Below are 15,470 nucleotides of genomic sequence, written 5' to 3' on the forward strand. Positions count from 1 at the left end.
AATACCATCTAGGCATTTGTCTTGCCTCCTAACTGTGCATAAGCTCTTGCTGAATTTCAATTTCAGCACTTTGTTGAATATTCAAATCAGCCAATGGCTGATTTTCTGCATTTTCCAAAGGAGCAGCTGGCTTAACATTGAGTTCACTTGCTGAAACTCCAGCTGAATCACCAAATGTAATGGGCAACAGCCCTTCAAATACATCACAAGCAGCCTGATATGTGTCTAAATCAGCCAAGGACAATTCTGATTTTTCATCAAATAGTACATCCCTACTGACAAACACCTTTTAAGAAACAGAATCATAGAGTCTATAGCCTTTGCTTTCACTCCTGTAACCCACAAAAATGCATAACAGCCTTGTTATCCAACTTTTTTCTGAGCACCTGTGGAATGTGTGCATATGCAATGCACCCAAAGGTACGAAATTGTCCAACAGAAGGTTTCTGGCTGTTCCAAGCCTCAAAAGGTGTAATTATCTTCAAAGCTTTGGTAGGGCATCTGTTCAAAACATGGCAAGCACACATGACGGCTTCCATCCAAAAACTGTGAGACAAGCTCTTTGCCTTCTAACTGGCCATCTCCATGATTGACCGATTCTTCCTCTCTGCAACCCCATTCTACTGTGGAGTATAAGCAGTAGTGTACTGATGGACAATGCCCTTCTGCTTCAAAAAAGAATTCAGCATAGAGGACATGTATTCCCCCCCTTGGTCCGAACGGAGAGTTTTAATTTTACAACCAGACTAGTTTACAACAAGTGCAATAAAAGCCAAAAATCCATCATACACTTCTAACTTTTTGACCAAAGAGTAGACCCAGCAAAATCGAGTAAAGTCATCAATAAAAGTCACAAAATAGTAACATCCTCCCAATGACTTTGTTTGCATAGGCCCACATACATCTGAATGTACTAACTGTAACCTGGCTGTTGCTCTAAAAGCAACATCACCGGGAAATGAAAAACAATGCATTTTCCCCAAAATACATCCTTTGCACAAGTGCTCAGAGGTCTCTCCAGTAGATGTAATTCATCTAGCATCTACATACACTATAAGAGCATCAAGCTGCCAAAGTTCACGTGCCCCATCCTAGCATGCTATAACTCTATCTGTATCATAGCAGGAGTAAGAGTGGATGATAAATACGCTAACTAATCAACTGACAGAGCATCCAACTCATATAACCATGACATAAAGTGCCTATCAAGACCAAAGTCATGTGTTCTTTGTCTCTCACCATGCATCTGTCATCATTAAATGTGACTTGCAATCCACAACATGCCAAAGAAGAAATAGAGAGCAAATTCTTCTTTATGCCTGGCACAAATAAAGCATCCTGTAGGCGGAGAATAGAGCCATCAATGGCTGTGAGCACAATCTCCCCAATACCTGTAACAGGGTATGATGCATTGTTGGCACACTGTACAGACTTGCCAACTAGAGCTGCACCAACAAAAGCAAATAAATCTCTGCGAGATATAATATGCCTCGAAGCACCTTTGTCAAAAACCAAGTGCCTGCATCCTCAGTAGAGCTAAATGCTCTATCTGCCCAAGAGATTTCATAACTGCATGTGTAAAAACAATAGTCCCTGTCTTTGAAACAAAGGACGCGGACTCAGTAGCAATGGAAGGAGCATCAGACACAGACATTTTTTACTCCTCCTTGGCAATTCGCTTCCTGCACTCAGTGATGTAGTGGCCTGGCTTCTTACAATAATGGCATTTGCCCTTTTTTGGCTTGTGTGTCCCCTTGTTTTTTATTTGCCTATGATATGCCAAAAGTCCCAGAACTCTGCGGAGCATTTTTCACTTGGTTGCCTTTGCCCTTCTTTCTAGCCATAAAAGCCTACTCAGAGGCGATAGCATCCACACCACTATTTCTTCTTGTTTGCTCCTCCTCTAGAAGCAAACTCACTAGCTAAAGGAAATCCTCATGCTAAGGTTTAAGGCCGTATGAAAAGCCAAGTACGAAGGAGATAATGAGTTCAAAGTGGTAGATATCATCTATGCATCTGAATAGTACTCATCAACATTCATGAGTTGCTCTCACAAGTCCTGAATTTTGTTCAAGTGATCTTGAATAGAATCACCTTCATCAATTTTCAATGTCTCTAGCTCTTTCTTTAAAAAAGAGACGCGAGTCTCATTCTTGCTTGCAAACATCTGCTCCAAAGTTAGCAAAGCTTCTCGTGAAGAAGCTATTGAATGAATGTGCGGGATGATTGACGCTGAACTGCCAATGCAATTAGCGACAAAGCCTAAGCATCCTGTGTATCCCATGCTTTTTGAGCTACTGTTCTTTGGGCATGTGGTTGAAGTGGAGCAGGCTAAGGTGCCCGTTGTGCATGTCCTCCTAGAGGAGGAGTAGCTGGAGCCACAACTCCAGGTCTAGCTTCTTCTCCACAGACATAATCTCAAAGATTTTTTGCCACAAGTACATTCTTCATCATGAAGAACCAAAGTGAATAGTTATTTCCATCCAATCTATCCTCCTTGGATACATACGTGAAGACATCTCCCTGATTTGCCATGATTATCAATTACCAAAAAAGGCAAAAGAACAATGTCGAAGCGGGACCAAATTGGAAATCTGAAAATTCCCAAAATTTGCAGGAAATAACTTTCTGCAATTAGTGTACAGAGCTGCACTCTGTCAAAACTGTCTGTAATGCACGCAATCCAAGGTGCAATCAGTGTTCACCAACATTGTACCAATAAAATCCCCAAAATTTCTTGCCTCAAACTTGTTCAAAACAATCTTTCTGTGACTGTAACTGGAGTGTGTATACCAATGTCCTCAAAAAACATAAAAGCCCTAAAAAATTTTATGAATGTGCCAAAAAAATTTGCATCCAATGTGTCCCAAACATGTTTCTGAATGCTGTCCTTGCTGCGTAGGAACCCTTTTTTCTAGAAATTAATTCTGCTATTAAAATTTTTAAAAATTTTAAAAAAAATCCTTTGAAATGACAAGCTATCGTTGACCACAGACGGGTACAGGTGGATACAGGCGGCGCTTAAGTCGGGCGCTTCAGTCGATCTGAGCTGGCGACAATTGACGTCTGGTAGGGACTATTGACTGTTTGACGAGACGTCTGGTGGGGCACGACAGGCAGCACTCAGTAAGCGCAGGTGGCGCTTTTGGCGGGTGTAAGGCAGGTACAAACGAGCTGCAGGGGCAAAGGCACAGACGACGAGCGTACACGACAGGCGTTATTATTGGGGCATTCGACTGATGACGAATACCACAGGAAGCAGACGCGGGCAACGCTGCTGGTGGGCACTGACAAAGCGTACAGCAACTAACGGCTGACGTGGCAGTTGCAGACAAAGGACTGGCGTGACCTGAGCAGACTATGAACTATAGAGTTGACGAGCAGAACAATGGCGACTGCTACAGGTCATGGGGAAAGATTGAGCTAAGGAGAACCGCGAAGTTGAGCTGAACAGAGCTTGAGCTTAGCAGAGCCATTGTTGCTCTGATACCAAATGTGAGATGAAGGCAGGATCGAAGCTCAGCACAGAAAACAGTAGACAGTATAAGAGTGAAGCACAACACCCAATGCAATTGACTGAAATAGTGTAAGCTAAAAGTACAAGGTACAACCCTTAAACCTTAGGGTTGTAGGGTGTGTTCACACCCGAACATGGTAAGTGCCCGTAAGTGTGTGTCATAAGCACATACGAAATAATACCACGAGTCTGGGGGAAAAAACCTCTCCTACCGAGAGTAAAAAGTGTTGGGTATTTGACTCACGCCTTACTTACGCCTACACTCATATGGGAGTGTCGGTGATTAGTAGGACATTGGGGCACTTTTTACTCTCGGTAGGAGAGGTTTTTTCCCCCAGACTTATGGTCTTATTGTCGTATGTACTTATGTGCTTATGTTACACACATTTGGGCACTTAGTGTGTGTCGGGTGTAAACACCCCCCTACAACCCTAAGGTTTAAGGGTTGTACTTCGTACTTTCAGATTACACTCATTTAGTGATTATCTTGGGTGTCGTGCTTCAACTCTGTCTCTCACTCTCACACTGTCTACTGAATCTCTGCTGTACCTTGATCCTCTGTTCTCACATTTGGTATCAGAGCGGTCCTCAGTCAACAGCTAGCAGAGCGGTCCTCAGTCAGCAGCCAGCAGCCCTCACCAGCTCCAGTCGCCAGTCTGTCAGCCCGTCAGTGCCTGCGCCTGTCAGCCCGTCAGCCCGTCAGCGTCACATCAGCCCAGGCGCAGCACCGCCCTGTCCAGGCGCCACCTGTACCTGCACGCGCCCTGCCCAGGCGCTGTTTTTATGTGCGGTGCCTTCATTCAAAGCTCCAATCATACCATCCACCCATCACACGCGACTGACCTGCGCCCGCCCGTCAACGTCACGCTCAGCCCGCAAGTCTGACATCTGCCCGTCCTGCCCGCCGTTTTGACCACGCGCAGCCTGCTCGTCCGACGACCACGTCAGCCTGTCCTGCGCCGCCAAACTGCCCGCCGACCAGCACACGCCAGTCAGCTCCACATCAGGTAAAATTTTCAACAAATTTTTCTAATTTCAGCCCAGAACACAATTCTGGAAGCGGAGGTTCACACACGGCAAGCACAGAACAAGTGGGGGGATAAATTTCATGCAAATTTCTGGACTGGATCGTCAGAAATTTTAGGGCTTTTGTGTATTTGGAGGGCAGTTGCATTTGAACTGCTGATACAGTCATCACAGAAAGACTGTTTTTGACAGAAATTTTGGCAAAAATTTTGGGGATTTTGAGATAACAGTGATGCAATGCATTGTTTGCACCTTGGGAAGCGCGCATTAAAAGACAGTTTTCTGACAAAGTACGCCCTTGCACATTAATTGCAGAAACGTATTTGCTGCAATTTCTGGAAATTTGTAGATTTCCAATTATTACTGCTTTGACATTGCTCATTTTGTCTTTGGAAATTTGTCATCATGGCAAATCAGGGAGGTGATGTTTTTACGTATGTATCCAAGGAGGACAGACTGGACGGAAACAACTATTCCCTTTGGTCATTCATGATGAAGAATGTATTAGTGGCCAAGAATTTATGGGATTATGTCAGTGGAGAGGAAACTCGACCGGGAGTTGTAGCTCCCGTTACTCCTCCTCCCCAAGGCGCACGTGGACAACGGGGACCTCAGCCCGCTCCACCTCAGCCGAAGTTCCTCCAAGAACTGCAGCTCAAAAAGCTTGGGATACCCGTGATGCACAGGCCTTGTCGCTGATTGCTCTGGCAGTTCAGCGGTCCATCATACCTCATATCCGTTCGGCATCTTCTTCACGAGATGCATGGTTGACTTTGGAGCATATGTTTGCAGGAAAGAATGAGACTCGGATCTCTTTCTTGAAGAAAGAGTTGGAAACTCTGAAGATGCATGAAGGTGATTCTATGCAGGATCACTTAAACAAGATTCGGGACTTGAGGGAGCAGCTCATGAATGTAGATGAGTATTTTTCGGATGCACAATTGATATCCACCACCTTGAATTCCTTACCTCCTTCGTACTTGTCTTTTCATACTGCATTGAACCTCACCATGAGGATTGCTGAGCACCCACTCACTTTTATTCAGCTGGTTAGCTTGCTTCTAGAGGAGGAGCAAACACGGAAAAATAGTGGTGTGGATGCCATAGTCTCTGAGCAGGCTTTTATGGCAAGATAGAAAGGCAAGAACAACAAGGTGAAAAATGCTCCACAGAGTTCTGGCACTTCGAGCACATCGCAGAATCAGTCACAAGGGGGGACGCAAGCAAAGAAAGGAAAATGTCATTATTGTAAGAAGCCCGGCCACTATATCACTGAGTGCAGAAAGCGCATTGCCAAAGAGAAGAAGAAGGAGTCAGGAATGTCTGTTTCTACTACTCCTTCCACTGCTAGTGAGTCCGCGTCCTTTGTTGTGGACAGGGACTATTGTTTTTACACTTGCAGTTATGACATCTCTTGGGCCGATAGAGCACTTAGCTCTACAGAGGATGCTGACACTTGGTTCTTTGATAGTGGTGCTTCTAGACATATCACATCTCGCAGAGATTTGTTTGCTTCAGTTAGTGCACCTCCCGTTGGGAAATCGGTACAGTGTGCCAATAATGCATCATACCCTGTTCGTGGTATTGGGGAGATTCAGCTCACAGCCATTGATGGCTCTATTCTCCGCCTGTAGGATGCTTTGTTTGTGCCTGGAATAAAGAAGAATTTGCTTTCTATTTCTTCTTTGGCACGTTGTGGTATGCAGGTCACCTTTGATGATGACCGTTGCATGGTTCGAGAAAAAGAACGCATGACTTTGGTCTTGACAGGATCTTTGTGTCATGGTTTATATGAGTTGGATGCTCTTTCAATAGATCAGTCAGCATACTTGACATCCACTCTTACGCCTGCTATGATACAGGCGGAGTTATGGCATGCTCGTTTAGGGCATGTAAACTTTGGCAACTTGATGCTTTTACAGCGTACTCAGATGCTGGATGGCTTACCTCTCTTGGAGAGACCTCCTGAGCACTTATGCGAGGGATGCATTTTGGGGAAAATGCATCAGTTCTCATTTCCTCGTGATGTTGCTTTCAGAGCAACAACCAAATTGCAGTTGGTGCATTCAGATGTTTGTGGGCCTATGCAGACCATGTCATTGGGTCGTTGTTATTATTTTGTGACATTCATTGATGACTTCACACGTTTTTGCTGGGTCTATTGTTTGAAAAAGAAGTCAGAAGTGTATGATGCATTTTTGGCTTTCAGTGCACTTGTTGAAAACCAATCTGGATGCCACATTAAGACTCTCCGTTCGGACCGAGGGGGGGAATACATGTCCTCTATGCTGAATTCTTTTTTGTAGCAGAAGGGCATAGTACATCAGTATACTACAGCTTATACTCCACAGCAGAATGGAGTAGCAGAGAGGAAAAATCGGTCACTCATGGAGATGGCCAGATGTATGCTGAAGGCAAAGAGCTTGCCTCATAGTTTTTGGATGGAAGCAGTCATGTGTGCTTGCCATATTTTGAACAGATGCCCTACCAAAGCCTTGAAGACCATCACACCATTTGAGGCTTGGAACAGCCTTAAACCTTCGGTTGGTCACTTTCGTACCTTTGGGTGTCTTGCCTATGCCCATATTCCACAGGTACTTAGAAGAAAATTGGACAACAAGGCTGTTAAGTGCATTTTTATGGGATATAGCAATGAGAGCAAAGGCTACAGACTCTATGATCCCGTTACGAAGAAGGTTTTTGTCAGCAGGGATGTTGTTTTTGATGAAAAATCAGAATTATCCTTGGCTGGTTTGGACACATATCAAGCTACCCGTGATGTTTTTGAAGGGCTGCTGCCCATATCTTTTGGTGATTCAGCTGGAGGTTCACAAAATGAACCTAATGTTCAGCCAGCTGCTCCTATGGAAAGTGCAGAAATTCAGCCATTGGCTGATCGGAATATTCAGCATCATGCTGAAACAGAAATTCAGCAAGAGCTTGCACACAGCCAGGATGCTAGACAGCTACCTAGATGGTATTTGCAGACTATGCAAGATAGTCCTTTGGATGCACCCATGGCTGGTCGTACTAGAAGGCAAACTCGTTTGCATGATTCAGCACATACCATGGAGTTTATTATGGCAGCAAGTACTTTTGATAATGAAGAGCCTGAATGTTATGAGGATGCACAACACAATGTGCATTGAATGGCAGCCATGCAAGCTGAATTAGATTCTATTACTAAGAATCAAACTTGGGATTTGGTGTCCTTGCCATTTGGGAAGAAAGCCATTGGAACGAAATGGGTCTACAAATTGAAAAGAAAAGCAGATGGATCCATTGATAAATACAAGGCACGGCTGGTAGCTAAAGGCTACGCACAGAAAAAGGGCATTGATTATGAGGAGACATTTGCTCCTACTTCCCGTATGACGACCATCAGGTCTATGATTGCTTTGGCTGCACATTATGGTTGGACAGTACATCAGCTAGATATCAAGACTGCATTTTTACATGGGGAACTTCAGGAGGAAGTTTATGTACAGCAGCCCATTGGTTTTGCAGTTGAAGGCTCAGAACATTTGGTATGCAAGCTCAAAAAGGCACTATATGGTTTAAAACAAGCTCCTAGAGCTTGGTATGAAAAGATAGATGCTTTCTTGCTTGGTCAGGGGTTTCTAAACAGCTCATCTGAGTCTACCCTTTACATATGTAAAGAAGGGGGATCTATGCTGATTTTATATCTTTATGTTGATGACCTTTTGCTCACTGGAACACATGCTGATCAGATTTCAGCATTCAAACAAAAGTTGCAACAAACTTTTGACATGTCTGACTTGGGAGTTTTGCATTACTACTTGGGCATCGAGTTTATACATAATGCTCGAGGTATTGGGTTATCACAGTCAAGGTATATTGGGCAGCTTCTTGAGAAATTTGGCTTACAGGATTGCAAGCCAGTTAGTACTCCCATGGAACCTGGACTGAAACTGTCATTACATGATGACAGTGATTTGTTTGATATACATACATATGCTCCTGCAGTTGGATGCCTTATCTATCTATGCAATACTAGGCCGGACATACAGTTTGCAGTTTCAGCTTTGAGCAGGTATATGCGTCAGCCACGTATGTCACATTGGCAAGCTGTAAAGCGTGTTTTTCGCTACTTGCAGGGTACTCGTTCTCTTGGGTTGCTTTATGCCAAGGGGGGACCACTGCATTTACATGCTTACAATGATTCTGATTGGGCTCGTGATTATGATACACGTCACTCTACTAGTGGCAATTGTTTCTTTCTTGGCACTTCTTGCATTTCTTGGCTTAGCAAGAAACAATCCACTGTTGCCACATCGTCATGTGAAGCTGAATACAAGGCAGCTTTCACTACCACAGTTGAATGCGTATGGCTTAGATGCTTGCTAGCTGATTTGGATGTATCTGTTACTGAGCCTACTCCATTGTTCACTGACAGTCAGATTGCCATTGCAGTGGCACGGAACCCAATGTTTCATGCTCGCATGAAACACATTGAGATTCACTATCACTTTGTCAGAGAGAGGCTACATGCAGGTGATATCAGCCTTGTCTATTGTCCTACCACCAGTAATGTGGCAGACATCTTCACCAAAGCTCTTCCTCGTGACAAATTTGAAGCATTTCACGATGCTTTAAATTTGATATCCTTTGGTGGCGGATGATCCTTGTACTCTTGATCACTCTTCACTTCAGGGGGGTTTGTTGGGTATTTGACTCACGCCTTACTTACGCCTACCCTCATATGGGAGTGTCGATGATCAATAGGACACTGGGACACTTTTTACTCTCGGTAGGAGAGGTTTTTTCCCCCAGACTTATGGTCTTATTGTCGTATGTACTTATGTGCTTATGTTACACACATTTGGGCACTTAGTGTGTGTCGGGTGTGAACACCCCCCTACAACCCTAAGGTTTAAGGGTTGTACTTTGTACTTTCAGATTACACTCATTTAGTGATTATCTTGGGTGTCCTGCTTCAACTGTCTCTCACTCTCACACTGTCTACTGAATCTCTGCTGTACCTTGATCCTCTGTTCTAACAAAAAGTGCCCCAATGTCCTACTGATTACCGACACTCCTATGTGGGCATTCGAACATGGCTATCGTGTCCCAGTGCCTCCATATCCATCTACGATATCATATGGACCTATGTCCATTTCATTATCTCCGTAGCAAGCGGCACTCATTGGATATCAACAACCGATTTTTGCCTAACCAGAATCACCCACTTCTCCTTCTTATCCTCCATCTTACCCCACTTATCCGTCTTCATAGAGGCCTCGTGGTTCTAGCTCCTTATCCGCCAAGCATGTTTTTAATGACAATACTCATTTCAACAGGTCAAACTATACTACTTGGTCAAATTTGATGAATTATAGACTCTCAGAAACTATGGAATTTAGTGCACAAGTTGGAACCCCAACTTGATCCCACACTTGTCCCATATGTAGTTGTCCACTCATGGAAGGCTCATAATGCCTTTGCTATTATCAAGCTTATGCAGGCCTTATTGCCTTAGTTTCACTCTCATCTTCAGCATTTCAACTTAGCATCCGAGCATTGGGCACACTTGACTGACCGCTATGTGGTTTGAGATAGGACCCGTCGAATCAATTTGGGTCATGAGTTTCAAAATTTTAAAATCACCAACAAGGATGACTTGAAAGTCAAGTTGGCTAAGTATCCATGCCTTCTTGTTGAGTTCTCAACCATTGGGACTCCTAAGTCCTCTGACGATCAAGTGACACTATTCCTTAACAAGCTGCCGAGAAAATATTTTCATTTGGTGCAACTAGTGACTTCACAGCCTCAAATGCCCATATTTCATGAGTTTGAGTATCAGCTGTTATGCGATCAATTTCATAACACATCCTCAACAAAAGGGGCTCTCCTTGATGCAACTTCTCTGAGGGGGCAAACAGGGCAAGGGTCAACAAAATTTCAATCAAAATCAAAATAAGTCTCGTGAATCCCAAGGAACTACACAATCAACTCTTAAACCTAGATGGCCAAATGCACCTATGAAGAATAGATATTGTCAACATTGCCAAAAGGCTAGCCATTATGACGACGAGTATCAATCTAAGGCAAGAGGCACAAAGCCAGAATCCAAGAATCGGACCTCCACACCCCAGTCAGGTAACCCCAACAGGGGAAGCAGGGTGGTGGCAACCCTAAGCAAGGGCAGTCCGGAGGCCAAACCGAGATTGCCACATGTCATCCGTCACAATCAACAAACTACTCAACTCCAGAGGATTTGTCTGACTAGTCTTCACACGCTCACATCATCTCTTTAGAGATATCGAATGTGAATCTCGTCCATATCTACGAGTTGCCTCTCACTGCAAAGGCCCACTCATTATATAGCTAAGCACATCAGGAGCTATTTGTCTTGTGGATAATGGAGCTACCCATCACATGACTCTTATAGAGGACATTTTCATTTCCCGAGCCCCTACAGTCAAGAGAGTCTGCGTAGAAAATAACTCCTCGGTCAAGATCCAGGGCCATGGTTGCATCAATTTTTGTTGTCCATTCAACAGCTTTGCTAGTTGGGACAAGGTTTTCTTCACAGCAACTGCAGTCGAGGTCTTAGACTCTCAAACCAGTTTAGTGATTGCTCGCGGCAAGGCACAGCCCAATGGCCTTTACCACATGACCCATGAGTTGACTATCAATGATTCGGAGTTCCATCGCGTCCAAGCCTTGTCCACCACATAGGATCCCAAGGACTCTGAGCATCTTTGGTATTTTTGCTTAGGATATCTTCGCTATGACTCTCTTTATGAGCTGTCATACCAAGGGATGATTGAGATCCTTCCACACCTAAAACTATCTCGAAAGGTCTGTAAAGCATGTTAGCTAGGTAAACAGCATCATACACCCTTCCCTCAGCAGTCTACCACACGCATTGAGGAATCCCTTAGACTCATTCATGTAGATCTTTGTGGTTCCACATCCATTGCCACCCTGAAGAATGGCACGCTATACTTCTTTTTGATATTGGATGATTTCTCTAGGTACATGCGGGTGCACTTCCTTAAGCACAAGTCCAATGCCTTTGCTTATTTAGTACTTGGGTACTGCTAGTTCATAACCAAACTAGTCTTCATGTGGATACTATTAGAAGTGATTCTAGTAGCAAGTTTATCTCACACGAGTTTTTTGAGTTTCTACAAGAGCAAGGCCTTATATACTAGCTCACCTCTACCAACTCCCCTGCACAGAATGGAGTCCTAGAGCGTAGAAACTACACAATCATGAATATGACATACTCTATGTTGTTCGCAGCAGCAAAGCTCCCTGAGCATCTTTGGGTTGAGGCTATTAACACTTCAATGTACATCCTTAACCGATATCCGGTTGTAGCAATCTCTAAAAAGACTTTATACAAGGTATTTTTTGGCTCTCAGCCTGTTGTCTCTCACTTCAAAGTCTTCGTTAGTCCCACTTATATGCACACTCCTGATGACAAGATAGAAAAGCTCCCTCCTTGAGCTAATCTCTTGATTCTTGTGGCCTATTCTTTCAAAGCGAAAGCCTATCACTTATTCGATCCTTAAACGAGAAATGTGATCGTTAAGAGGGATGTCATCTTTGATGAGAGGGACATTGTGCAGTTTTCAACTCCCAAGCCTCCTCCACAAGACCTACTACCTCGCTATACCAACAAACCATATGGGATTCGAGGATCCTTCCACCGAATTCTACTTCGGAGGATCCTAGAAGGTTTGCTCAACTCACTATCATGAGAACATGAAATTTTATTGCTTCACTTAGCATTTGATTAAAAGTTAATCAAATGTGCTAATGTCACTTACACATGTGAGGTGCACGTCAATTATTTCACAGATTGGGGCCTAAAACCTTGAGATATTAATTGGTGCCAAAGGAAAAAGTTATAATAAGTTATGTCTAACATGCACTAGGTGGTACTTAGTGTCAAATTTGGGCCTAGACTAATTTATTGGCCATTAATATCAGTGGTGACATTAGAGACTAGGCATTAATTAATAATTAATGCGCTCAGGGATACTTGAAAAATAAATTGACCTAGCCAATTTAATTATTGACTAGTAAAATTGATTTTCTAAGCACTAGAATAATTATTAAATTAATTATCAAAATTAATATTCTAAAACCTAATTTAATCAGGTACTGGATAATGCTAGAGAATGAGATTAGAAGCCTGCCACCTGGCAAAACTTGTCCATGCAAGTGGGAAAAACGTTTTGAGGGATTGTTGAAGTCTATTCTAGCCATTGTGAGAGAGATGGAGATTGTTAGAGCAAGGAGATGCTACTTATGGGATTCGCAGCCACACAGATCAATCCTACAACAAGCGACACAACTTCTATGGTTGTTTGAGTAGGGCAACAGCAGTTTTTCAATATTTCTCGCCACCATGAAACTCTAAATTTTCTCTCTCTATAGCATTCTCTCTCATCCCTAGACATTTCTCAAGTTATCCTCAATTCAAACACTTTTTAAAATCCTTGAAGGAGGGCAACAAAGGCAAGAAGAGAAAATCATCTTTAAGAGTTTCGAGACAACAAGATGTACCGAAGGAAGAGTGAATACACCCGTATGACATTCCAAATGTTTACAATGAGTATAAGAAAATGATGCACTGGGGCAATTGATGTATATGCAAGGCCAACTTGGAAGTGTCAACCTAATGCTTTTTGGATAGTGAGACATACATGCAATTATGGGGCAGCGAGATTACTTTGGTGGTGGCACTAGTGTCCATGCTATGGTGGGTCAAGGAGGACGGCATGCAAGGATGTATAGCACAATTCCTTATAGCATATAATAACCAATGCATGGTATACAAGGCCCAATGTATCAGGGCATGGTTGTTAATATGTATAACCCCATGTGTACCAATATTGGCATGATGCTAGGGTACAAAGTGACAAGTTTAGCAATGCATATATGCAATCCACTATGTTTGGAAGTCATGGTATTAATGTTGTTTATGCAAATGCTCCATATAGTATTGGTCATGAGGAAAAATGTAGCTAGGAATGCTTGCATGAGAAAAAATGCAACTAGTAATGTATGCAATGTATGGGAAAATGTATCTTAGTATGGCTGATAGTATGCAAATTTCTATGCACAGTCATATTGCAATGGTCCAAAGTATGCAAACAAGAATGTTTCCTTATGCATCTGTTGCTCCTAGCACTCAAGTGCACACAAGGGGCTAGTCAATTGGATGCAATATTGCATATTAGTTAAGTTGGAATTACAACAATATGAAAGTATAAAGCATCGCAATACTTAAGGGAAATAAATCCCTACAATCTAGTGGAGGTTTGAGGCAAGTTAAGAGATAAAGTTTCCATATACTTCTTGGTGAAGCTTTAGTATTGTTTCACCAATAAATGCAAAGTAGATGGAAGAGGATGACTTAGCACACTATCATCAGTTGTTGCAACTTTACCGAGATGCCTTTTAGTTAAAGCTGACTTCAATTCAAACGCAATCACGTTCAGCAAAGTAAGGGTCTGGAGTATTGCATGATGCTCAAGGGGGAGATAGCATTTCTACTCCTCTAGTTATGGACAACTCTCATTTGTATTGACTTTAGCATACATCTAAGGTACTGTGCCAATAGTATGTCTGCCACGAGGTCACTACTCAATTAACTAGTCACTCTGAGATGTACACAAATAGTATGATTGTTACCACGGCTCTAAGACTATACTTTTGCATCAGTTTGAGATTAGTCTATGATCAATTGGACATGAGTTTTTGCCTTAGTTTTGAGACAAAAATTTTGATCAGTTTCACCTCAGTTTGTGATTGGTTTGAAAACTGTTTATGGTCACTTTTGGGATTAGTTTTTGCATTAGTTTTACTAATCAATTTTTGCAATCAGTTCTGAGATTAGAAAGTGATCAGCTAATGATCAGTCGATACTCAAGTTTCAATGGTTTATACCTGGTTCCATGGACAGCAACATGTTAGTAAATACAATTGATAGTTTCAGCTATGATTTATGCTGAGAATATACTTTACCATGGTTCTGAAGTCAAAATAATTGAGAAACATGAAGTCAAAATAATTGAGAAACATGAGTTATAGATGCATCCAATGGGTTTTTAGCAACAATTCTGGACTAATTTTCAGTTTTATATCATGTATATACTGACTGGAAATTTTCAGCAAGTTTGGGACATATAGCAAGGTTGGACAACAATGACCAATGTTGTCTTGAGAAATGGTTTTAGAAAGCATTCGTTTTGGTTCACATTTAGCGTAAAGCTTTTATGATTTTCGATCCCATATGTTCTGGCCAGATGTCCATATGGTTTTCATTTATAAAAAATTATGTCTTTTACGGTCTATGGCATGGTGAGCACACAGTTAGAAGCTGCGGCTCATTTGTGCTAAGTAAGAGATGACATTCCGAGTGTAATGTTGGGCCGAGCATAATTTGACAGATCGATCTACCCCATCATTCAAAACGAAAAGGTAGTGCAGGAGAATACCCAATTGATTAGGGATCTTGTAAGGGAGGACGCGAAGGTCATCAACTCCACAAACCCAAACAGCCAGATTATGCGCACACGAGGGATCATCCCAGGATGGCTGGAAAGCTGTAAAGGGCGGCGCCATCTCTGCCATACCTGAAGCTTTAACCAATGATTTACTGCGGCTACACAATGGGAAATATATCTACATACGCGGGGCGGGAGCTATGGATCATAGTGCTTTTCTTTTCTTTTTCGGCTGTTCCTTTTTTGTCACGTGCATTGTTCCAAAAACTTAAAAACGTTTATTTTACATTGAACCTCAATTTCTTTGTGAACATTCACCTCGGGCGCCCAAGGGTTATATATTTTGAGAGAGGCTTCTCCTAGGGGTTCAAGGGAAGGAACCACGTGCCTGATAGGGGGGCAACTTACCTTTGTATTTCAATTGTGATATAATTTGT

General features: G+C 42.6%; 1 protein-coding gene across 1 annotated transcript in view; it reads right to left on the bottom strand.

The window, feature by feature from the left end:
• The window catches only part of LOC148020637 (L-idonate 5-dehydrogenase-like), a 127,740-nt gene extending 112,482 nt beyond the window's left edge, over positions 1-15,258 (bottom strand). Inside the window, exon 1 of the mRNA XM_087698444.1 lies at positions 15,025-15,258. Within this exon, the coding sequence (XP_087554570.1) occupies positions 15,025-15,160 (136 nt within the window). The 5' untranslated portion in view covers positions 15,161-15,258. The remainder of the gene's footprint in view (positions 1-15,024) is intronic.
• Positions 15,259-15,470: the final 212 nt, after the last annotated feature.

The sequence above is a fragment of the Lygodium microphyllum genome, chromosome 18, assembly GCF_053477565.2.
Source record: "Lygodium microphyllum isolate KBCC chromosome 18, Lygodium_microphyllum_v1.1.10, whole genome shotgun sequence".
NCBI classification, from domain to species: Eukaryota; Viridiplantae; Streptophyta; class Polypodiopsida; order Schizaeales; family Lygodiaceae; genus Lygodium; species Lygodium microphyllum.